The 25,963-nt window shown below is 43.1% G+C and overlaps 1 protein-coding gene across 1 annotated transcript in view; it reads left to right on the top strand.

Annotated features, from left to right (window-relative positions):
* The window catches only part of LOC105479859 (apolipoprotein B), a 42,120-nt gene that overhangs the window by 4,344 nt on the left and 11,813 nt on the right, over positions 1–25,963 (top strand). The window contains exons 5-25 of the mRNA XM_011738185.3: positions 1,566–1,719; positions 2,433–2,588; positions 3,984–4,108; positions 4,791–4,876; positions 6,165–6,384; positions 7,111–7,338; positions 9,638–9,755; positions 9,868–10,014; positions 11,070–11,281; positions 11,544–11,781; positions 12,637–12,813; positions 14,482–14,673; positions 15,868–16,035; positions 16,514–16,725; positions 19,672–19,854; positions 20,448–20,569; positions 22,392–22,602; positions 23,518–23,693; positions 23,803–23,990; positions 24,470–24,615; positions 25,560–25,933. Coding sequence (XP_011736487.2) covers positions 1,566–1,719; positions 2,433–2,588; positions 3,984–4,108; positions 4,791–4,876; positions 6,165–6,384; positions 7,111–7,338; positions 9,638–9,755; positions 9,868–10,014; positions 11,070–11,281; positions 11,544–11,781; positions 12,637–12,813; positions 14,482–14,673; positions 15,868–16,035; positions 16,514–16,725; positions 19,672–19,854; positions 20,448–20,569; positions 22,392–22,602; positions 23,518–23,693; positions 23,803–23,990; positions 24,470–24,615; positions 25,560–25,933 — 3,833 coding nt within the window. The remainder of the gene's footprint in view (positions 1–1,565; positions 1,720–2,432; positions 2,589–3,983; positions 4,109–4,790; positions 4,877–6,164; positions 6,385–7,110; positions 7,339–9,637; positions 9,756–9,867; positions 10,015–11,069; positions 11,282–11,543; positions 11,782–12,636; positions 12,814–14,481; positions 14,674–15,867; positions 16,036–16,513; positions 16,726–19,671; positions 19,855–20,447; positions 20,570–22,391; positions 22,603–23,517; positions 23,694–23,802; positions 23,991–24,469; positions 24,616–25,559; positions 25,934–25,963) is intronic.

The following is a 25,963-nucleotide window of genomic DNA, read 5'->3' as shown; positions in this document are numbered from 1 at the left end:
ATTTTCATGACTTTAACTGTCTTTTTTAAAAAATTGACATATAATAATTATACATATTTATTGAGAATATATTGATGTTTTGATACATGTAATGTATGGTGATCAGATCAGAGCAATTAGCATACCCATCATCTCAAACATTTATTGTTTCTTCGTGTCGGGAACTTTCTGAGAGGGTGTAGGCTGTGGGAGATGAGTCTGTCACCTTTTCCTCCTGATGTAACCAGAGTGGCTGCAGTCAGGTCCTCAGAAACTTAGCAAGTACCCAATGGGAAGTCCCTGAGACCAAAGTCAGCATGGGCTTCAGCCATGGCCTGACACCATACAAAAGAGTGACTGTCCAACAAGTGTATGGAAAGAAGCTCCAATTCACTGGTAGTCAAGAAATACAAATTAATGTAACAAGATATTTATCCACTTATACCCATCAGACTGCAAAACTGGAAAACAGCAATAGCACCTGTTGCTGGCAGGCCAGTGAGGAAAAGTGTGCTGTCCTGAGCTGCTGGTGGAAATTAGAGCCATCAGGCAATATCTACTCTAATTTAGAATACTTAATACCCTTTGACACAGATATTTTAGTCTCTGGGACTCTAGCCCATGAAAATAAAAGCAGTAATGTGTGAAGATAGGCATAAGGATGTTTGTTTTGGTATTGTTTGCGTGGTTTAAAAAAAATCCAGAAAGAGAGAAGGCAAATGCCATCAAATGGGGCAATGTGTGAATAAATTCTATATAGCCATGGAATGGAATGTTCTGCATGCAGCTTTTTAAAAATCTGTTAGAGCTATACCAAGTGACTCAGAAGGGTTTTTGTGAAGTATAATTAAGTGAGAAAAACAAGATAAAAGTATGCACAATACAATGCCACTTGTATAAAACAAACAATGACAAAATCTTTGTATGACTCTGTTTGCACTCACCCATGTTTACAGAGGATTGTGTGAGAGCACAGAAACAAATGGAACAACCACTTGGGTGTCCATATGGGGAGGATGGGCAAAGAGAGACTGATATGGGTGGAGAACAGAGCAGGGCTGGATGAGCCAAGCAAAAAACGTTAAAACACGGCTGGACCTGGTGGCTCATGCCTATAGTCCCAGGACTTTGGGAGGCCGAGGCGGGCAGATCACCTGAGGTCAGGAGTTCGAGACCAGCCTGGCCAACAGGGTGAAACCTGTGTCTACTAAAAATACAAAAATTAGCTGGGTGTGATGGCAAATGCCTGTAGTCCTAGCTACTCCAGAGGCTGAGTCAGGAGAATCACTTGATCCCAGGAGGTGGAGGTTGCAGTGAACTGAGGTTGCGCCATTGCACTCCAGCCTGAGTAACAGTGAGACTCCATTTCAAAAAAAGAAAAAGAATCACCAAAATATATGTATATGTGCATGCTTTTTTGAAAATGTATGTCTATGTGTAGCTATATTCTATATTTACAAAAAATGATGTCACAAGAACAATTGGTTAAAAAACTATGAGAAAAGCAACTTCAGTGCCACCCAGCTTACTTCCAGCAAGTTGTAGTGGAGAAGGACATTCCCATGACCATCCTCTCTCTGGGACAGGTATGAGCTCAAGCTGGTCATTCCAGAAGGGAAGCAAGTTTTCCTTTACCCGGAGAAAGATGAACCTACACACATCCTGAACATCAAGAGGGGCATCATTTCTGCCCTCCTGGTTCCCCCAGAGACAGAAGAAACCAAGCAAGTGTTGTTTCTGGTGAGGATTTAGAAAACTGATAGCAGTGGCCCTTGAAACTCATCTTCATGTGTTAGAGGCCGGTCCTACCATATACAAAGCAGATTGTTGAGTCAGCTCCATGGCTAGTTACACAGGAAGCCATGGATTGGTGTGACATACTGGTGCCCGAGATTCCTCCTGTCCCTTGGGCTCGCTCACAGATCATTCCAAGCAGGCTGATCAGGTTGGGTCTAATTTTAAAACAGTTATTGAGGCGTCCTGGCCACCCCACCCCCACTTTTGTTTAATGCTGTTCACCTGTGTTTGATGGGTTATGGTATAGCACAGTCAATCCTGTGTGTATTTTAAACACCAAAAATAACGGGATCTGTTGCCAGTCTCTTTTACGAATTTCAGGTTTCAATGTGAGACAGAATTCATTTCACCTCAGTCCCATGAGCACTTTTGTGCCCTTATCTTGCTCTAATTTCTCTATGACACCATACTGGGAGAAGACAGCGATGCATCCTGCAGAGCCTTTCTGCAGACCCACCCTTAACTGGTTTTCTCTCTCCCAACTTGGGCTGGCCAGGCACTAGCAAGACCACACTCTGCATAGGAGGAAAAAGAAAGTCCCTCCCAAAGCTAGATTCTTTCTGCCTTTTCTTTCACAATCCCCACCCCGTCCCTCCCAAGTACCCAAGGATGTTTCCCATGTTGAATATATGTGGTTGCATCTTCTGCCCCCATAGGATACCGTGTATGGAAACTGCTCCACTCACTTTACCGTCAAGACAAGGAAGGGCAATGTGGCAACAGAAATATCCACTGAAAGAGACCTGGGGCAGTGTGATCGCTTCAAGCCCATCCGTACAGGCGTCAGCCCACTTGCTCTCATCAAAGGCATGGTAAGTCCCATGTCAGCACTGTCATGCACACCAAGGAGCATCCTCTTATTAATAACATTCCAAAATTTTCAAGCTAGTGGGCACCTCTGAGGGAGGACAGCCTGCCCAGCCTGTTTTTTATACAGACTACAGATAGGACCCTGAGCAGGCATAGGAAGGTCTGCCCAGGCTTCATGGCCTGGGATCAGTTGAGCCAAGACTTGAGTCAGGCTCCTCCCTCCCAGCCCAGAGCTCTGTCTCTCCTCCTGTCCTTCTGTCACTGGCACTAAACCACCTCTACTCTCATCACTTGAGAGTAATGACTGCTCATCTCTGAGAAGGCTCCGGGGATGGATGTAGGGCAGCAAAACTACCTACTGTTCCTTCCTGCACAAGAACTCCTTGTGCCAGCTCCAAGCCTCTGGACTTTGAAGAAGTCCCAAGACCTGTGTTCTCCCCATCTCCTTCATCCCATGAAATGCAGTGACTTAAGAGTGTTCCAGCTTCTTGTCCTCCCACCTCCAGTACCACCCTGACCAAACACGATCCCTCTGCCTCCGGCCTGGAGCACCCTCTCCTCTCTGTTAAGTGGGGCCATGGAGCACCATATTACCTGAGCCTGCCCGACCCCTGCAACATCTTCCCTGATATGAGCCCCAGGCTGTCTCAGTGAACATGAAGAACTTGAGCAATCACTGTCATGCCGGGCCCTGTTCCTGGTCATTGTCCTTGGGGTTGAAAACAGGGAGTCTGATGACCATGAGTGCCACAGTCAGAAGAGGATAATGCACTGGCTTAGGGGTCTTTTCTGAGCATCTGCTGTGTGCTCAACCCCACTCTGGGCAGCACCAAGGAAGGGACAGTGGCAAATGAACCATGGACCTTCCCCTCAGTATGCTTCCAGTCTAATACAGGAGCCAGGTCAATAAAGCATACATTGTATACTCAATAAGGTGATACGCTGAACAGTGCAGACAAGAAATCCTGGGCCTGACCAGGAAGGAGAAAGTATTATTCATGTAGCTCAGTGGGCAACGTTTCATGGAAGATGTGGAGCAAGAATCCAAAAAATGCAAAGAATGTGTAAATGAAACAGACATGTAAGAATGGGCTTTTGGGCAAAGAAAACTGACTGAGCAGGTGTGTGAGGGGCTATGTGGTGGGATGGGCATGTGGAGGATACAAAGTTTAGACTTTGTCCAGTGGGGGTGGAAAAAGAGGAGTCTATAGCTTGACTCAGCTTTGGGGATGCCGACATGTTGCACCCCCGGTCTAAATGTCAAGTACCCAGCTATCTTCTTTCCCTGAGTTTATCTAGTGGTACAGGACCCCTCCTCCCTTCTACCTTGAAGGTAAATGCTTTTGACAGAAGACACAGGGACTGATCAAAATGCTTGTCTCCAATCTCATTCACAGACCCACCCCTTGTCAACTCTGATCAGCAGTAGCCAGTCCTGTCAGTACACCCTGGACGCCAAGAGGAAGCATGTGGCAGAAGCCATCTGCAAGGAGCAGCACCTGTTCCTGCCTTTCTCCTATAAGTAGGTCACCTGATGCACTACTGATTTGTCATTTAATGGGTCAGTGTGAACTGAACACTTCTCAAGTGCTCTGTTCCAGGCAAACCTGTGCCTGGGAGGGAGGTATGGAGAAGGATAAAATGCAACCCCTCCCTGTCCCCCTTTTTAAGCTAACAGGCCATTTGGCAGAAAAGTCCTAGGCATGCAAAACAACCCAAGACCAACAAAAGATATCTAAGACCCAGTCTTTAAGGGGTGTAGATCCAGAAAACCTGGGGATCACTGCAGGGTACCCTGGTTAGAAAAGGTTTCATGGAAGATTTGGGATATTTACTAGAAACCTATATATCCAAATCCACTTTGAAAAGTGACAATCAGTGAATATTTATTGAGTAACTGCCATATTCTTGGTTCTGTGCTGTGGAAGATACGAAAGAATTTCGAGACATTGCACTAGTTCCTATGTCTGGCCACTCCAGACTAGTGGAGAGTATAAGGCACGCATGTCCTTTTGATGGGAGGATGACTAGCGTGACCAAGAAGAGGTGGATGTTATTCATTCAGGGCCAACAATGGCTGGATTTACCCATGCTTTGAAAGATGGGCAGGACTTGGGTAGATGCAGAGACAGGGGAAACCTTCAACATGGAAAGAATAGTATCTTCTGGCCATCCATGACATGATGTGCTTCCTTGGTTACCAGGAATATGTATGGGATGGGAGTACAAGTGACACAGACTTTGAAACTTGAAGACACACCAAAGATCAACAGCCGCTTCTTTGGTGAAGGTAAGACTTTCTGTCCACACAGTTGCTGGAAAATCTACCTAAGATGTGCCAATCATGGCTTAGCCACTTGCTGGGCCCTGTTAAATGTCTGCTGACTAACAAGTGATATGGACACTGGTGTTCTGGCTACCTCTATGAGAAAGCAAACTCATCTCAGAATGTCAAGTTGCAATGGCATAAAGAAAAAGAAGTTCCCAAAGCTACCTAGGCGTTGGTAAATAGAAAACTGGAATCCTAAGTTTAACATGACATATTTGGTAGCACTGATATCACCTATCCTGTGATAAGACCCAGAGCTGTCCTGGATGAGGTGGACCAAGTGGGAGAGAACCTTCAGAGTCCGGCCCAGATAGGAACCTCAGGAGTCAGTCTTTAGAGGTAGAAGGAACTCTAGCAATCTTGAGTCCAACCCTTACCCAGCATTGTATCTGTCCAAATTCCTTCTTGTACATTACCTCATTGTCCTTTTTGTTCACAGCAACCGGTGACGTCAGGTGGTAGAGAGGTGATTTTATACCTATTCTACAGGGGGGAAAGTGACACAGAGAGGCTTAGAGTTTGATGTAGACAAGGCCGTAGAATATTAGAGGGGGCAAATAAGTGCCCAGGTTGTAATCTAAGCCAGGACTCTTCTCATTACACCACACTTCCATGAGGACTTTTACCTCTCTTCCTGGCATAGGTCATAGTAGGTGGTGGAGAGGATACAAAAGTGTCTCCCCTCCCCACAAGCTGCTGCTAGACCCAATTAGAAGAAATGGTGATGAGCATCAATGTGCCTGGTCCCAGTTGTAACCATGTCAACAGCAGCACCTCCTCACCAATTATTTCAAGCTAAAGGTAACCTGATGATAGACTCAGACAAGTCTGAATTCCACTTCAGCTCTACCTCTTAGACCCTAAGAACTCTTCAAAAGTAAGTTGCTCATTTCTGGGTCGCAGTTCCTTATCTCTGGGTCTCATCTCTGTCTCATCTCTGGGACTCAGAGCTGAGATCCGGGGATGACAGTTTACATTGCCCAAAAACTCTGTGGGTCTCTGAAGCAGGGCTGAATTTATCTTTAAATTGAACAATAATGCCAACCCACAGGGATAGGATGATGAGTCGGTGAAAACAATTAAGTCAATCACCTATGGCAGAGCCAGATCTAGCAGTCATTGAATACATGATAGTTTTCTTCCCTTTTCCCCTGTGCTGATACTCCACAATTTCCAGCTTCCAGTAGACAAAGATATGGTTGAGATGAAGAAGTAAGCTAGAGTTCCTTTGACACTTTCCATCTTCCAGGTACTAAGAAGGTGGGTCTCGCATTTGAGAGCACCAAATCCACATCACCTCCAAAGCAGGCCGAAGCTGTTTTGAAGACTCTGCAGGAATTGAAAAAACTAACCATCTCTGAGCAAAATATCCAGAGAGCTAATCTCTTCCATAAGCTGGTTACTGAGCTGCGAGGCCTCAGTGAGGAAGCAGTCACATCTCTCTTGCCACAGCTGATCGAGGTGTCCAGGTATTTAATGGTTACAGCTCAACTTTTTATAAAACTGATGGTAACTGACTGAACTTTCAAACCTTGACCAAATGGAGAATCTCAGGGACCATTTGGATATCAATCCAGTTAATCAATTAGTCAATCAATTCATGATTGCTGGATAGAGAACTATCAGCTGACGTGCTAAGAGTTCCATGAAACACACACACACGCACACAGTGTTCAAGGCAGCTAAGTATTTGTGTGTTAAAATAGGAGGAGAATAGTTCCCACATTTTGATGGGTATCTTTTAATTCCTAGTTCTATTGCAGGTGCTCTCCAGAAGCTTATAGGCTGGTGGAGAGAGAACTCAGACAAAAAATATTATATGATTTCTCTACCCTTCAAGGCACTGGCTTTAAGCGCTATGAAGGTGAGAGAAGGGACTGAGGCCAGGAATGAGACCCAGCTAATGTTGGCCAGGCATATTCCATGTGCTGGCCAAAGGGCTGTGATAACAGTCTTCTTGTCGCTACAGATCCACAGTCCCCTCTTGGGACTTTCCTCGATGGGGCTTCTCCTGTGGGTAATGTTCCTAAGGAAAGCATCATGGCTCTGAGCTCCAAGTTGGGTTTTGAAAGATGGTTAGATTTGAATAGTGAATGAGGTGATTAAGGGCTCTCCTGGCAGAGGACACACCATGAGCAATATTTTATGTGCCCTGAAGGTGGTGTGTATAACTTTACCCATGTCTTTCTTCTCAGTCCCATCACTTTGCAAGCCTTGGTTCAGTGTGGACAGCCCCAGTGCTCCACTCACATCCTCCAGTGGCTGAAACGTGTGCATGCCAACCCCCTTCTGATAGATGTGGTCACCTACCTGGTGGCCCTGATCCCCGAGCCCTCAGCACAGCAGCTGCGAGAGATCTTCAACATGGCGAGGGAGCAGCGCAGCCGAGCCACCTTGTATGCGCTGAGCCACGCGGTCAACAAGTGAGTTTCCACACTGTATTTATCCTCCTAGGAGCAGAGGAACATCTTGCACTTCTGTGCGTTTCTGTATTAAAGCTGAACTCCTCCTTCCACTTTCAAACTCTGCTCCTTACTCTTGTGTTTATTCTTGATCATTTTTGGAGTAATTACTTGAAATAAGAAATCAGCAAACACAAACTGAATTTTTAAAAATATTTTCTCTACATTATATTATAAAAGTTTTTGAGCATAACAAATTTGACAGAATTTCAGAGGGAAAATCCCTGGAAAACCAGCTATCTCCTACCATTTAAGTGTTATTATATTTGCTTTATCACATATACATCCATCCATTAATTCATCTTATTTTCTGAAGCATTTCAAAGTAAATTACAAACATTAACACACTTTCCCCTAAGTACTTCAGCATGCACATTATTAACTTCAGTTCAATATTAGTTAGCAGTTTTTTCCTCTTAATTTTTTTTTTTTTGACATGGTTTCACTGTGTCAGCCAGGCTGGAATGCAATGGTGCAGTCACGGCTTACTGCAGCCTCAAATTCCTGGGCTCAAGTGATCCTCCCACCTCAGCCTCCTGAGTAGCTGGGACCACAGGCGCATGCTACCATGCCCTGGCTAATTTTTGTATTTTTTGTAGATACAGGGTTTCACCATGTTGCTCAGGCTGGCAGTTTTTTCTTTTGATGAAATTTTTTTGCTCTTTCTTTTTTACATTTTTATATAAATTTATGTGGAACAAGTGTAATTTTGTTACATGAATAGATTATGCAGTAGTTAAGTCAGGGCTTTCAGGATATCCATCACCCAGATAACATATAGTGTACCCACTAAGTAATTTCTCACCATCCATCTCCCTCCACTTCCATACCTGAGTCTCAATTGTCTTATCCTTCCACACTCTATGTCCTTGTGTGTACATTATTTAGCTCCCACTTATAAAGTGACAACATGCAATATTTGTCTGTGACTGTCCTGTTTTACTTAAGACAATGACCTTCAGTTCCATCCATGTTACTGCAAATGACATGATTTTATTCTTTTTATGGCTGAATAGTATTTTATTGCCTATACATTCCACATTTTTAATCCAATCATCCATTGACGGACACTTAGGTTGATTCCATGCCTTTGCTATTGTGAATAGTGCTGCGATAAACATATGGGTGCAGGTATCCTTTAGATATAATGATTTCTTTTCCTTTGGGTATGCACCCAGTAGTGGGATTGTTGGATTCATTGGTAGTTCTATTTTTAGTTCTTTGAGAAATCTCTGTATTGTTTTCCATAGAGGTTGTAGTTATTTACAATACCATCAACAGTGGTTAACTGTTTCCTTTTCTCTGTATCCTCACCAACATCTGTTATTTTTTGTCTTTTGAATAATGGCCCTCCTGACTGTTGTAACATGTTATCTCATTGTGGTTTCAATTTACTTTTCTCTAATGATTAGTAATGTTATGCATTTTTTCATATGCCTATTGCCATTTGTGTGTCTTCTTTTGAAAAAATGTCTATTCATGTCCTTTGTCTACTTTTTAATGGGATTATTTGGGGGACTTTTTGTTGAGTTGTTTGAATTCCTTGTACATTCTGGATATTAGTACCCCACTGGATGAATAGTTTGCAAATATTTTCTCCCATTCTGCAGGCTGCTCACCCTGTTGATTATTTGTTTCACTGTGCAGAAGCTTTTTGCTTTAATTAAGTTCTGTTTGTCTATTTTTTGTTTTTGTTGTCTTTGCCTTTGAGGTCTTAGTCATCGAATTCTTTGTCTAGGTCAATGTCCACAGAAGTTTTCCCTAGGTTTTCTTCTTGTATTTTTATAGTTTCAGGTCTTACATTTAAGTCTTTGATCTATCTTGAGTTGATTTTTGTATACGGTGACAGATAGTAGTCCAGTTTTATTCTTCTGCATATAGCAATCCAACTTTCCCAGCACCACTTATTGAAAAGGGTGTCCTTTCTCGAGTGTATGTTTTTGTCAATTTTGTCAAAGATCCATTGACTGTAACTATGTGGCTTTATTTCTGGGTTCACTATTCTGTTCCATTGATCTATGTGTCTATTTTTATGCCAGTATCATGCTGTTTAGATTACTATAGCCTTGTAGCATAATTTGAAGTCAGGTAATGTGATGCCTCCAGCTTTGTTATTTTTGCTTAAGATTGCTTCAGCTACTCAGGCTCTTTTTGGATTCCATATGAATTTTATAATTATTTTTTCTCATTCACAAGTTTGGATTTTAAGACAAACCTAACTGGGGTTACCGAGTCTTGACTCTCTGCTCTTATTCTGTAGCTATCATAAGACAAACCCTACAGGGACCCAGGAGCTGCTAGACATTGCTAATTACCTGATGGAACAGATTCAAGATGACTGCACTGGGGATGAAGATTACACCTATTTGATTCTGCGGGTAATCTCAGTCTTTTACACGACATAGATCATTTCAGAAGCGCTTTTCCTGGATACCTTTTACTTCCCTCTCCTGCACCCTGATGGGTTCTTGTTTCTTTTCTTCAATGCAGGTCATTGGAAACATGGGCCAAACCATGGAGCAGGTAACTCCAGAACTCAAGTCTTCAATCCTGAAATGTGTCCAAAGTACAAAGCCATCACTGATGATTCAGAAAGCTGCCATCCAGGCCCTGCGGAAAATGGAGCCTAAAGACGAGGTAAAGTCCACAAGAAGAGGTCTGAAAGTGAAAGTTCATTAATAAGGATTTGGAAGGTACTGGGGAAATGAGACTCTAAATTTCATCTACTGACTTTATTCTGCTGTTCCCTCCCTCCCTCCCTCCCTTCCTTCCTTCCTTCCATCTTTTGAGATGGAGTCTCACTCTATTTACAAGGGTGGAGTGCAATGGCACGATCTCGGCTCACTGCAACTTCCGCTTCCTGGGTTCAAGCAATTCTCCCTGCCTCAGCCTCCTGAGTAACTGGGATTACAGGCACATGCCACCACACCCAGCTAATTTTTGTATTTTTTTAGTAGAGACGGGGTTTTGCCATGTTGACCAGGCTGGTCTTGAACTCCTGACCTCAGGTGATCCACCCACCTCAGCCTCCCAAAGTGCTGGGATTACAGGCGTGAGCCACTGCACCTGGCCTCTACTGTTTTCTAATTGCAAATTTCAACAAGCCTATTGACTTGACTGCCTAGCAGTATGTGACATGAGAGAAATACCTGACCTTGCTGCTATGTCAACATGCAGAATGTGAGATGTTTTTGCTACCTACCACCCACCTACCAGATTGACCATCCCTCTCATCATGGAAAAACATGCTTAATTTTCCCCCAATAACCTTAGGCTAGGATAGTCAACTTGGCCCCCTCTTAGGTGGCAATGGCTCCAGAGCTTTGGAAACTACCTTATTTATTAGCCCCAAACTCTTACTACCCCTTCTCATCTTTACCCTCACATTAAAATAACTTAGGTTAAAACAACTTTATTTTCACTTAGTGAAACAAATCATAACTTGGCCATGATTTATGTGTTTTAATGGAATTGAATTCAACAGGCATTCCACAGGCATCTTCTGGGAACCCTTACTTGATAGTGCTCTAGGAAACACTGGCAAGAAGATCCAATACCAGCATTTGAAGAGTGATTACAGAGAAATTAGACCTCTGCTTAAGAAAGAGCTAGCAGACAATGCCAGTGTTTGCCAGGCACGTTCTGTGTTCTGACCACAGGACAGTGATAACCATCTCCTCTTTTGACTGCAGGACCAGGAGGTGCTTCTTCAGACTTTCCTTGATGATGCTTCTCCAGGAGATAAGCGACTGGCTGCCTATCTCATGCTGATGAGGAGTCCTTCACAGGCAGATATTAACAAAATTGTCCAACTTCTACCACGGGAACAGAATGAGCAAGTGAAGAACTTTGTGGCTTCCCATATTGCCAACATCTTGAACTCCGAAGAATTGGATATCCAAGAGTAAGTAAGAGCAATTTTTCCCCACATACCACTGAGGGCCCTAAGCTGGAATTCCAGCGCTAGGTTTTGGCATAGCCACTGTCTGCCCTTGCTTCTGACACAAACACTTGTGCAAATGTGTAGCAGACCTAGACCCAAAGCCTTAGGGTAAATGAAATCCAGACATTTTGGTAGTGATTGGAAATCCATATTTACTTGGGCTGCAAGAGTCAAAGGATAATAACATGGTGTGTCAGCTCAAACTATACTTCTTCTTATCTAGTCTGAAAAAGTTAGTGAAAGAAGCTCTGAAAGAATCTCAACTTCCAACTGTCATGGACTTCAGAAAATTCTCTCGGAACTATCGACTCTACAAATCTGTTTCTCTTCCATCACTTGACCCAGCCACAGCCAAAATTGAAGGGAATCTTATATTTGATCCAAATAACTACCTTCCTAAAGAAACCATGCTGAAAACGACCCTTACTGCCTTTGGATTTGCTTCAGCTGACCTCTTCGAGGTAAGTGTGAAGAGTTTGAGGTTCTCTAGCCCATTGTGTACAGCATCATAAACAGAGAGTCCCTGGGAGCCAGAAGCTAGCCAGAGGAAAACAAGAACCACCAGGCACTTCCTACCATGACTCTGAGGCTTTCTTCTTTCCCTCCTTCCCTGCCTTCCTCTCTCCTCGCTGGGGGTCACCTGAAGCATGACTTCTTAACATTAATAGAAATGCAGGCCGGGTGAGGTGGCTCATTCCTGTAATCCCAGCACTTTGGGAGGCCGAGGCGGGTAGATCATGAGGTCAGGAGATCGAGACCATCCTGGCTAACACAGTGAAACCCGTCTCTACTAAAAAAATACAAAAAAAATTAGCCGGGCGAGGTGGCAGGCACCTGTAGTCCCAGCTACTCGGGAGGCTGAGGCAGGAGAACGGCGTGAACCCAGAAGGCAAAGCTTGCAGTGAGCAGAGATGGCACCACTGCACTCCAGCCTGGGCGACAGAGCGAGACTCCGTATAAAAATAAAAAAAAAATTGAAATGCAGATGTCTCGTCTTTAAGTCCCAAGCCAAGGAAGCATATGTGCTGCCTAGTCAGATCTGCTTCAAATCTCAAATTCACTCCCAACTCTGAACCCTTGGTTGAATTGCTTGTCCTCTCTGAACCTTAGCTGCCTCTTCTAGAAAAAAGCAAGTAATAAGGTCAAGATTCTAGTGAGATTTTAATAAAGCAGCTCCTGTGAAGTGCTAAGATCAGCTCCTGGCCTGTGGTATTCAAATACTTGTTTAGATAAATGGACATCAAGAGGGGGAACTACTAGGCTGGCATATAACAAAGAAAGCTGATGCCATTTTCTTATCTGATTTTGTTTCTCAGATTGGCTTGGAAGGAAAAGGCTTTGAGCCAACATTGGAAGCTCTTTTTGGGAAGCAAGGATTTTTCCCAGACAGTGTCAACAAAGCTTTGTACTGGGTTAATGGTCAAGTTCCTGATGGTGTCTCTAAGGTCTTAGTGGACCACTTTGGCTATACCAAAGAGGATAAACGTGAGCAGGTGTGTATTTGTCAAGTATCTTCTTAAGGAAAGCTTTGGGTCTCCATGCAAAAACAATTCTTTTCTAAGCAAGGAAGTCATCAAAATATTATCTAACTGAAGTGATAACTATGGTTTTTATCAACCAGACCTGCTGGGATAAGGGCCAGTATCTTCAGCAGTTAAAGGTCTCCCAAAATTCAGTGTGCCCAGAAGGAAGACTTCTATCCTGAGAAGTACTCTAGGATAACAATTAAGAGTATGAACTCTGGGCTGGGCGTGGTGGCTCACACCTGTAATCCCAGCACTTTGGGAGGCTGAGGTGGGTGGATCACAGGGTCAGGAATTTGAGACCAGCCTGGCCAACATAGTAAAACCCCATCTCTACTAAAAATACAAAAAACTAGCCGGGCATGGTAGTGGGTGCCTGTAATCCCAGTTACTCGGGAGGCTGAGGCAGGAGAATTGCTTGAACCCAGGAGGTAGAGGTTGCAGTGAGCTGAGATTACACTGTTACACTCCAGCCCGGGCGACAGTGTGAGACTCTGTCTTAAAAAAAACTATGAACTCTGGGCATGGATTTAATTCTAACTTCCCTGTCTTGAAATTGTGTGCACTTGGGGAAGTTGGTTGATATTATGTGTATCTGTTTCTGTCTGCATCCCAGACTACTAATAATAGTCCAAACCTCACAAGGTTATTTAAAGACAATGAAATAAGGCATCTAAAATTCCAAGTGCAGTGCCTGATGCTGGCATTGATTGTTCAATAAGCAGACACTATTGCGAGTTTTAAATTAATATTTTCATTATTATTAACTGCTTTCTTTGGCGCTTACTGCCATCAGTGCACTAGCAAATGAGACCAAAATTCCACTTTGAAGCTAGTAATGAGCCCCTATTTAAGGAGCAAAATAGGCTGTATGATCTGGAGCTTATTCTTGAATTTTTTGCTACCCAATGTGTGGTCTGGTCAGAAATGTAGGTTCTCAGGCTTCACCCACAATCTACTGAATCAGAAGCTGTATTTTAGCAAGACCTCATGTGACTTGTATGCACATTCAAGTTTGCAGAGCAAGGCAGTAATTTACCCCTCCAAGCTCACTGTTGAGCACCAGTTCCATCTTCTGATTTCCTGACCCCCACTTGAGGCCAAGGGTCTTTGATCTGCTTTGAGTCTGTCAATTTCACATTTTTTCCCCCCAATGCCTGGGCATCCATCTCTGAGATTCTTCTTCTCTCTAAGAAGAACTTGTCTAGGATCAAGTGTTTTTCAAACTTTTGGTAAATTTACATAGCAGCTACATTTTCTTAAGAAACACTTTGTAGTCTTCACTGGTCAAAGAAGAGAAGGCTAAGCAGGGAATGGGTGGGAGACAGAGGATCTTCTAATCTTGAGGATCCTGGCATACTGGAGAGCAGGGACCCCTCCCCTCAACCCACCACATCTTACTATGTCTACAGATTTTTAAATTAAGAATAGCTTTAAGAGTGCCACTATCCCTGACAAGACCTTAGTTCTTTCATCTCTGTTTAGAGAAATTAGCCTGGACTTCAGTGTCTCCCTGTTCCTCACCTGAAGCATTTTTTTAGGCCCATCCTGGCTGCAGCAGACAGATCCCACATTGGGAACTAAAAGGTGTTTGACATTGCTGACATCTCACTGGCCATTTTATTACTAAACTCTCAGGACATGGTAAATGGAATGATGTTCACTGTTCAGAAGCTGATTGAAGATTTGAAATCCAAAGAAGTCCCGGAAGCCAGAGCCTACCTCCGCATCTTGGGAGAGGAGCTTGGCTTTGCCAGGCTCCATGACCTCCAGCTCCTTGGAAAACTGCTCCTGACGGGTGCCCGCACTCTGCAGGGGATCCCTCAGATGGTAAGTCAGCCATGAGACCAGACATTGGTTTTTTTAGATCGCCCAGATGCCCTTATGATCACAACTGCACAAGACAGAAAAGATGCTTGTACTTTCTTCAAAGATGCAGGTTTGCCTTGAATTTCACTGAGATGACTCTTGGATCACAAGGAGCTGTTAACATTTAGAAATTAAGCTATTCATAATGTTAGCTATATTTTTAAGAGCATTAATTTATTCATCTGGAAAACAACGTTCGGTATACCTTCCTCTACCTTTGCTGAAGGTCCTTTTATTTTTATTTTTATTTTTTTAATTTTTTGAGATGGAGTCTTGCTCCCAGGCTGGAGTGCAGTGGTGCAGTCTCGGCTCACTGCAACTCTGCCTCCCGGGTTCAAGCAATTCTCCTGCCTCAGCCTCCCAAGTAGCTGGGACTACAGACACGCGCCAGCATGCCCGGCTAATCTGTGTACTTTTAGTAGAGACAAAGTTTCACCATGTAGGCCAGGCTGGTTTCGCACTCCTGACCTCAAGTGATCCGCCAGCCTGGGCCTCCCAAAGTGCTGGGCTAACAGGCATGAGCCACTGCACCCGGCCTGAAGGTCCTTTTAATATTGAAATGATATGATGATTATAAAAAAAAGTATTTGGCAAACTATAATTCACTATCTAAATATGCTATAATTTTTATTATTAATTTATTAATAAAAGGAAATATATAAATGTATTCCTATGGCTTGATAAAAAAATGTTGACTTTAAGAAAACAGGTCTCAAGCTATTTTATGGAAATATTATTTAAAAAATAAAACCCAATGCAAACTGATATTTTTAAAAATGATTTTATCATAATATAATATATTTCAAGTACACCTTCACTTACAGTCAGACTCCAGAACACCAGAATTAAGCCATGGCATATATGATACTTAAAGTCCATAAAGCTCTGAGGCCCAGCAATATTCTTAAGAGCCTTCTGAATCCAGTTGAAAATGACATGATATCTATCTAGTGAATTTTCTTCTATCCTGATTCACTGAAAATGGTAAAAACATCAGTTTGATCTTTATTTATCAAACTATTCAGCTCATCAAAATATGCTAATCCTTCCTTTCTAGATAAAGAGGAATTACTCTCCAATGTATGGAAGGTTGCATTTAACAAAACTGACTTTAAAAAGACTTACTTTTATTTGCTCTCCCCTGTTGGTCTATAGATTGGAGAGGTCATCAGGAAGGGCTCAAAGAACGACTTTTTTCTTCACTACATCTTCATAGAGAATGCCTTTGAACTCCCCACTGGAGCTGGATTACAGTTGCAAATATCTTCATCTGGAGTCACCGCTCCTGGAATCAAGGCTGGAGTGAAACTGGAAGTAGCCAATGTAAGATTCTGTTTGCCTTTTGATTTCTCAGGTTATTATTTTCTTCCAGGGTGGGTTTCTTGTTAAAACACATTTTAAAATGCGTTTTCAGTTCAAGACAAAATGCATCATCATTGTAATCATCTTATTATTTTTTATGAAAAACTTTAAGCTTCCACCAAAATGCACCACCTCACCATCTCCAGTAGTGGTACAGCCACAAGACAAGAACTCAGTTCTCTCAATAAATGAGTATTCCTATCATCTTTTTAAACTGATTTTGCCTAATGTTAACTCAGGTACTTTCTAGTTCTGGGTAGTGTAGTCCAACTCTAGAGAAATGAGAACTTGCTTTCCTTCTTCCAAACAAATCCCAGTAATGTTTCCAAAGGTGTGTTATCCAGGAAGTGTTTGCCTGGAGGTGAGAAAGGTGGTTGATCTGACTGACAGGGGACTGAAGTATTTAATGAATCTGAATGGGTTGCTTTCTGACTTATAGATGCAGGCCGAACTGGTGGCAAAACCCTCCGTGTCTGTGGAGTTTGTGACAAATATGGGCATCATCATTCCAGACTTCGCTAGGAGCGGGGTCCAGATGAACACCAACTTCTTCCACGAGTCAGGCCTGGAGGCTCGTGTTGCCCTAAAAGCTGGGCAGTTGAAGTTTATCATTCCTTCCCCAAAGAAACCAGTCAAGCTGTTAAGTGGCAGGTAATTCTTTTAGCCAAGTCTGCCTAGCCAGTTTGAAAGAGAGAACAGAGAATGTATCTGCAGGATTTCGCCAGGCTAAACAGTTGATTGAGATTATTCAGGTCCTGAGGAAGTGGGAGAGAAATAGAGAGGAAAGATTCCGGGTTACCTATTTTAATTCTAGCCTAGACTTACTACATAACTACATAATTACTTTTCTTCTACTTTCCACATTTTACTAAATTGTCCTTTATCTTTCTGCTTTGAGACTTATTAAGACCTACTGCTTAATTAGTTTTTATTAAGTTGTGATTTTTTGTTATCTATTTGTTTTGAGAATGAAGAAACAGTAGCTCTGGAGATCATCTTTGGGAAATGAATTGTTTTTCACCCCAAAAAATACCTAAGAACATATTGATTTGAGGTAGCTAGCTCAGTAGGTAAAGCATGAAACTCCTAACCTCGTGATAATGGGATACAGACTCTTATGGAGAGTTTCATTTTAAGTGGCACCCTCAACCATTGATTTACCTTAGTTTTCATATTTTAGACACATTCATATGTTCATTCAAAAATAATACTTAATTGGCCAGCCCGGTGGTTCATGTCTGTAATCCCAGCACTTTGGGAGCCCCAGGTGGATGGATCGCTTGAGCCCAGGTGTTCAGAGAGCAGCCTGGGTAACATGGCAAAACCTCATCTCTACAAAAAAAAAAAAAAAAACAAAATTAGCTAGACATGGTGGCGCATGCCTGTAGTTCCAGCTACTCAGAAAACTGAGATGGGAGGATCGATTGAGCCCAGGAGTTCAAGCCTTCAGTGAACCATGCTTGCACCACTGCACTCCAGCTTGGGTGACAGAGCAAGACCCTGTCTCACAGAAGCCAAATATAGTATATTTAATTGCTTAATATGTGCCACATGTGTTGAGTGAGACATACAAGGTCCCTGACCTTTGAATGCTTACATTTTATAAGGGAGACACACAATAAAGCAAGCAGTAATCATAAAGTAAGGGCTAAGTTATAGAAAGTATTAGAATACCATGAAATTGTATATCATGTAGCCTGTGCTAGTCAAGGAATGCATTCTGAAGTAAGTGTACTTGACCTGATAACTGAGGACTGTGTCAGAGTCATTTAGGCAAAGGAGAAAGGAGTGAGTGTTCCAGGCAAAAGGAAAAGCAGGTAATGGCCTGAAGGTAAAGGCATATGGTTCAAGGAACTGGAAGAAGTGCAGAATGGTAAGGTGCTCAGGGAACGTAAGTGAGAGATGACGGGGAGAGGTAGGCAGGGGAGAGAGCATTCCCAACCATGGAAGCCATCCTAAGGAGTTTGGACTCTTTTGAAGGCACAGGAGTTGAAGAGGGGAGCAGAAATAAGATAGGGGTGATGTTTTAGAAGAAATACTCTGACTCTAGTGTGGAAAATGGGTGGGAAGGAGGCACAGCTGGACACGAAGAGACCATTGGGCATCTCTTACGATCCTGTGTGGCTAAGAGCTGATAATGGCCTGCAATGGAGGAAAGCCAGGTATAGAAAGGAGTAAGCAGATTCTAGAACTTTCTAAGAGGCAGAATCATAAGTACTGGGTGATTAATTGGGTATGGGACAGGGAAAAAGAAAGAAGAAAAGAGGAAGGAGGCACCCTTCACTTAAATAAGAACTACAGTGGGAGAGTTTCTTGTTTTAAGGAAGGTGACAAATTCAGTTTTGGATGTGCTGCATTTGATGTCCTATGAAACAACCAGTTTAGAAATCTAGTGGCAAATAGACCTGTGGATCTGAGCCCAGTAAAGTGGCTTGGGCTCCACATTTGGATTTGGGAATCATTAGTATACAGAGGTTGTTGTGGTTAAACAGCAACTGGTGTAGAGTGAGACATGAGAGATGAGGACAGAAATATGGAGAAGACGAAAACATGTAAAGGAAGAAGAGGAATAACCAGCAATGAGTTAGAAGAAGTGACCAGAGAAGAAGAAGGAGAACCAAAGCCACAAAAGGTCGCAGAAGCCATAGAGCAGCCATAGGGGAGATCACCCCATGGGTAGGCAAAAGCTGGCATTAGGACTCCAGCACATCAGCAAAGCTTGGTCTTATGGCACCCCCAACTTGGAGAAGCAATACTTGTAGGAAAATGTGCTATTTCAAAGAAAGCATCCTTAGAAAAAACCAGGCCAAGGTTGAACTTTCTTACATGTACTAAGTTTTTAAGTACACACTTGGAAGGAAGGTGCCATCATCTCTTCAGATGTGAGAGGCTCCAGGGTCTTAGTCTGGTCATGAGTGTGCAACTCTACTGAAGGCTTCTGGGAGGTCAAGGAAGATAAAACCTAAATATGCCCATTGGATGTAGGAGCAAGGAGGGCATTAGAGACATTGATGAAAGCATTTTCAGAAGATGGAATGAGCAATCAGAGCACAGTTAGTGCAGCACGTTGGGAGGAAGTGGAGACTGCAAAGGCAGACAACTCTTGATGGTGAGGAAGCCAAGAGAAAGCAAGAAAAGAAAGAAAGGAGCATAGGCGAGGGGCACAGGGGAGGAGACTTGAGTGTGCTTAATGCAGGTGGAAGTAAGCAGGTAGAGAGTAGGGGATTTCATATGAAAGAGACAGTTTCTCTTGCCTTGCATCATAGGAAGGAAGTGGCACACTGAAATTCAGCCCCAGTGATCAGCTATTTAACATCTCTGAGCCTCTGCTTCTGTAAAATGAGAACCATAAGCCTACTGTTGTGGGGATTACGGGAAACATGGAAAGAACTCAGCTGGAAGCTCCACAGTCACTCTCATGGCTTGTCATGTTGATGTTCTTTCTAATATTATTTGTTTCTCAGTAAATCAAATAGTTAGAGATAGGTGTGGACTGAGGGAAGACAAGGATAAGGGGGTATTTACACCCTGAGAATTTATGATATTCATTTTGATTCATGACTTAGCAATAACTCAGGTATTTTTGTTCTTCACCAGCAACACGTTACATTTGGTCTCTACCACCAAAACGGAGGTGATCCCACCTCTCATCGAGAACAGGCAGTCCTTGTCAGTTTGCAAGCAACTCTTTACTGGCCTGAATTACTGCACCTCAAGCGCTTACTCCAATGCCAGTTCCACAGACTCCGCCCCCTACTATCCGCTGACCGGGGACACCAGGTTAGAGATGCATTTTCTCACCTTTTACATCATGGTCACCTAGCATGGCATAGGAAAAAAATGCTCTGTGTTGTAAGCCCCTGTCACTAGCCTTCTGGGTTTGCACCATCTTTGGGTATTTAAAGCAGGGTCCTCTGGCCAACACGTTGGGTGTCCCATTTTGCTTTCTTATACACAGGACAGGATCACAGCACAGATCCCAATTTGCTCCTAATTCAGTGTCCATGTTTCTGAGCCTCCAGACCCATTGCTATGAACTTCCTGGAGCCCATCAATGTGCTTGAAGCCTTCACCATACTTAGGTGGCTCCCTGTCTTCAGCCCCCAAGTTCCAGTGCTTGTTCTCAGCTTTGCTGAAACAACCAGCCAACTCCTGCTCTGCTTGTCCAAAGTCTTGGGAATCCTGGTGTCTGCCCTTGCCTTGGGTTCTTGTAGGACTGAGGGATCAAAAAGATCATCTTAGTTAAGGGCAAGAGACAATGTTAAAATACGGACCATATTTTTGTTGCATTTGAGGCTGAATTGTTTTGGGGACATTATCTCCATCCTTGAAAGCTCTAACATTATGCGCTGTCTTCATTGTAACATCTTCAGATTAGAGCTGGAACTGAGGCCTACAGGAGAAGTTGAGCAGTATTCTGTCAGTGCAACCTATGAGCTCCAGAGAGAGGACAGAGCCTTGGTGGACACCCTGAAGTTTGTAACTCAAGCAGAAGGTGAGTATTCAAAACACAGCTGCTTCATCTCTGCTCGCAGTCTCAGGTTCAGAATTCATGAGGAGAACACATGTAATTTAACCTATTTAACAAATATTAACTGAGTACCCAATAAGTGGCAGGCCTATTTTAAGACCTGGGGCTAGAACAGTGAACAATGGAGTCTCTGCCTTCGTGGAAGTTACAGTGAACAACCAAACAAGTTAATATTTGGAGTGTCAGATCAGTACTGGGGAGGAAAACAGAGCATAGACTGGTCTAGGGAAGGCTAGGAGTAAGAGGGAGGAAGAAGGGCAGGGAAAGCAGTGCATTTGGAATAATAAGGGAAAGTCTCCCTGGTAAAGTGAGTATAAGGAGACCTAACAGAGATAAGGGGAGAAGCAGTGTGGTAAGACTGTTACAGGCAGAGGGACCAGTAGGTGCAAAGGCCCTGAGGCTGACATATTGCTGCCATGTTTCAAAGAAAGGAAGGAAGCCAGTATGGCTTGAGCAGAAAGACCAGGGAGAAAAGAGGTAGAAGATGAGGACAGAGAGATATGGAGAGGTGAAGGAAGGATGATCTCATAGGCCATGGTAAGAACTTCGGCTTCTTCCTGTGAATTAAATGAAAGCCACTGGGGAGCCCTCATGATTTGATTTATGTTTATGTTGAGAAAAGACTATGGGGAGACAAGGGCAGAGAAACTACTATGTAGGTTATCACAATAATCCAGGCAGGAATCAGTGCTGTTTTGGATTAGGGCAATGGCAGAGGAGATATGAGAAGGGGTTGCATTCTGGCCATATTTTGAAGATTAGGCTGACAAGATTTGCTGATACAGTAGATGTTGAGTGTAAGAGGAAAAGGGGAATGAGGACAAACCTAAGGTTTTTGGCCTGGGCAACTGGAAAACAGAGCTTCCATTTATGGAGATGGAAAGGGCAACTGGAGGAGCAGGTTTTAGGGAATGGGGCAAAATTAGGTGTTCACTTTGGAAAAAATTTTATATAGGGATAGCATATCACAAAATTAAACTAGGAAGAAAATCCCATGAGAGAAAGTACTGGGGGAGCAGGGCATGCTGGGGAAATAGTGTTTGGTAAACATTGTTTTACAAAGGATATAAAATGGACGAGCCTATGGATCGAAGGATGCCTGGGAATCTTGTTACAAAGAAAGGGGGAGTCGGGCAGATGGAGCCCAGGGCAAGGGCAGCAAGGAACCAGGAAAGGCATCTTGGATGGAAAGTAATATAGAGATGTCGTGTCTTCCTGGCCCAGAAGGACTGTGAGCCTTTGCTGTTCCACAAACAAGCTAAGTGCTCCCCATTTCAGGGCCTTTGTATTCCTGGCCCTCTGCCTGGAATGTGCTCCTCCCAGAACTCAGCATAGCTCCAACCTCTCTTCATTCTGATCTCTGCCCACATGTGCCCTTATCAGAGAGAACTTCTCTGACCACCAAGTATGAAATAACACTTCTTCTATCCCTTTCTTTTATCCTTGTATCCAGTTTTACTCTTCTTCATAACATTCATTACCATCTGACATGAGCAAGTTACTTGTTTATTGCCTGCACACCTCCCCCACTAGAAGGTAAGCCCCATGAAAGCAAGGACTCCCCAGTGCCAAGAGCAGTGTCCAGCACATAATAGGCTCATAATAGGCGATCCATAAAGACTTGTATACATGAATACCACTGAGTTTAAAATTTTCAGTAAAATCCTGAATTGTGTTTTTGTTTAAGTACATTAATTCCTTGGAGTCTCTCTGCTTTTTCCTCTCTTTCCTTCCAAAACATAGCTTCCTACCATACATCTCTTGATTCTCTTATACACTTGTCCAGGTGTAAAGCAGACTGAGGCTACCATGACATTCAAATATAATCGGCAGAGTATGACCTTGTCCAGTGAAGTCCAAATTCCGGATTTTGATGTTGACTTTGGAACAATCCTCAGAGTTAATGATGAATCTACTGAGGGCAGAAAGTCTTACAGACTCACCCTGGACATTCAGAACAAGAAAATTACTGAGGTCACCCTCATGGGCCACCTAAGGTAAGGAAGGCTGAGGGTCATCTGACCTGCACTGCAGGCCTGGGTGGTTCTTTTCATTATTCCTCTTCTACTTTATACCTGACCAAGCCATGTTCATGTTCACCCCAGTGTACTCAGAGTGGCAGATAGAGCCCTTAACATTTTCCTTTTTTTTTTTTTTTTCTTTTTTTTTTTGAGACGGAGTCTCACTCTGTCACCAGGCTGGAGTGCAGTGGCACAATCTCGGCTCACTGCAAGCTCTGCCTCCTGAGTTCAAGTGATTCTCCTGCCTCAGCCTCCCAAGGAGCTGGAACTACAAGTGTGTGCCACCACACCCAGCTAATTTTTGTATTTTTAGTGTAGACTGGGTTTCACCATATTGGCCAGGATGGTATCCATCTCCTGACCTCGTGATCCACCCGCCTTGGCCTCCCAAAGTGCTGGGATTACAGGCGTGAGCCACTGCACCCGGCCGAGCCCTCAACATTTTAAGCCTCTGCGCATGTCCAGTTGGATTTTCCTACCATTTATCAGGCACTTACTATTCAGGTATCAAGCACAGTGCTGGGTGCTTTAAAGAAAGTATCTCAGTCCTCACAATAAACTGCGAGGTCAGTGTGAGTTTACCTGTTTCATGGATAAGGAAATGGTAGCTCAGAGGGTTTAAATCATTTGACCAAAGTCATAGAGCTAGTAAATAGCAGAACAGGATTCAAACAGTTTTCAAAAAGCTTCTCTTTCTCCTAAACCTGCTTGCAAAGTCCTTAATTTGTGCTGAATGTTGGCTTCAGAAGTTAATGAATTTGATCTGTGACTGTTTCTCTGAACCATCCTTGTATCTGGTTTTGATCACCGCAAATGGAACTTCTGTTTAATCCTGCATATCTCCTTTGAAAGGACAAAATCACTGGTGCCAACTGATTTTCTTTACCATAGTTGTGACACAAAGGAAGAAGGAAAAATCAAAGGTGTTATTTCCGTACCCCGTTTGCAAGCAGAAGCCAGAAGTGAGATCATCGCCCACTGGTCACCTGCCAAACTGCTCCTCCAAATGGACTCATCTGCTACAGCTTATGGCTCCACAGTTTCCAAGAGGGTGGCGTGGCATTACGGTACGTGTCTCTTCCCCTGTGTGAGCACTTCCAAAGTAATGCAGCTGTTGAGACCTGTGGTTACAGGCTGACCTAGTACCACTCACAACTATTTCCTATGTATTTTCAGATGAAGAGAAGATTGAATTTGAATGGAACACAGGCACCAATGTAGATACCAAAAAAATGACTTCCAATTTCCCTGTGGATCTCTCTGAGTATCCTAGAAGCTTACATATGTATGCTGATAGACTCCTGGATCACAGAGTCCCTCAAACAGACATGACTTTCCGGCACGTGGGTTCCAAATTAATAGTTGTAAGTATGAGTCTGCCAGTCAATAAATACATGGGTATAAGTGCTGATTACATCCTCAACTCTGAGCTAGGTGCAGGAAGGTATCCAAAGATGTATAAGGCATGCTTCCTACCCCCCAGGGAATTCTTGGGAAAAAAAAAAAACTTTCACACATGTGTAGTTATCCAGTTACACAAAGCTGAATATGATACATATCAAAGAGATGCTACTAAGCAGAACAGTTCTTTGCCTAGTGGTATCAAAGGAAGCTTCAGGACACTAGCTAGGAGGCTGACTATGTTAGACGTTCCTTTTATAAATATGGGCAGTGATCAGTGACTGTCAACGAAGATTCATAGTTTTCTGTTATTTATTTTTAACATTCAGTGCATTGTCCTGCTAAATAATTAACTTGTCAAATCTGGATTTGTGCCTAATGTTCATTGCTCTTTGAGGCTCATCCATGCCCATTACCTTAAAAATCTCCTGTCATTTTGTAGGCAATGAACTCATGGCTTCAAAAGGCGTCTGGGAGTCTTCCTTATACCCAGACTTTGCAAGACCACCTCAATAGCCTGAAGGAGTTGAACCTCCAGAACATGGGATTGCCAGACTTCCACATCCCAGAAAACCTCTTCTTAAAAAGGTAAAAGAAGAAACCGGCAAAGCTTCTTGAACCGTGCAAAGTAAATGAAAGATTTTACATAGCATGATTTGGATATTTTTTTAATTTAAATTTTTAAGGGAAATAATTTAAGCATTTTAAGGAGATTAATAACTAGTGCAAACACTGTGGCATTTTTGCATTAGTAAACATGAGAATGCCAACCCTGTCAGGAAGAATCTAAGAAAGTAATTGGGGGATTCTGGTACTTTCATCCTAAGATATTTTATCAGTACAACCTGAATTGGAAGGTCATTCAGCTTTCTTCTATTATAAGCAAATTCTCCCTCTGACTGTGAAGAATTCAGAATGGCTAGAGGCATTATTGACTACATGCTTACTGTTAAGTTACAGAGAGTCAGACCAACCATTGAGCACTAAATGGAGGCAGCATTCTGAGAAAATACTTTAACCCAGGCTTACTGACTTCCACACCTATGTTCTTTCCACAAATCAAGTTGCCTCAATTCAGTTTAGCAAGTTTGTATCAAGTATCCCCTATGGGCAAAATGCTAGACTAGGTACAGTGAGAAGATAGAAATTGGATAAGATACAGTCCTTTCTCTCAGAAAGATACCATGTAGACACCAACAAATGACAAATAATTAATTATATAAGCAAAATTATGACATGCTCTTTGAGAAAGGTGCAAGGAACTATGTAACTGTAAGAATGAGGCAAATTGGCTATGACTTAGGTGGGATGGTAATGATAATGAGTGGCTCTTAGAAGAGCTTTGTAAGGATTTGAGTGTTTGATAGGTGGAGGTAAAAGAAAAGGGGTCCAGGCATAGGAGTAGCACAAGGAAAAGCGCAGAGTGGCTTCGGGAATGAGGCAGGTACAATATTGCTGGGAAGGTCAGAGGCAGAGAACTTTGAATGACTGATGTCTGACTGTGGGGATGTTGTCTTTGTTGTTCATTTCAGCGATGGCCGGGTCAAATATACCTTGAACAAGAACAGTCTGAAAGTTGAGATTCCTTTGCCTTTTGGTGGCAAATCCTCCAGAGATCTAAAGATGTTAGAGACTGTTAGGACACCAGCCCTCCACTTCACGTCTGTGGATTTCCATCTGCCATCTCGAGAGTTCCAAGTCCCTACTTTTACCATTCCCAAGCTGTATCAACTGCAGGTGCCTCTCCTGGGTGTTCTAGACCTATCCGCAAATGTCTACAGCAACTTGTACAACTGGTCCGCCTCCTACACTGGTGGCAACACCAGCACAGACCATTTCAGCCTTCAGGCTCGTTACCACATGAAGGCTGACTCTGTGGTTGACCTGCTTTCCTACAATGTGCAAGGTGAGCTATGCTCAGGTAAAGGATGCACAG

The sequence above is a fragment of the Macaca nemestrina genome, chromosome 13 (genome assembly GCF_043159975.1).
Source record: "Macaca nemestrina isolate mMacNem1 chromosome 13, mMacNem.hap1, whole genome shotgun sequence".
NCBI lineage: Eukaryota > Metazoa > Chordata > Mammalia > Primates > Cercopithecidae > Macaca > Macaca nemestrina.
This window is presented reverse-complemented; position numbering and strand designations above follow the sequence as displayed.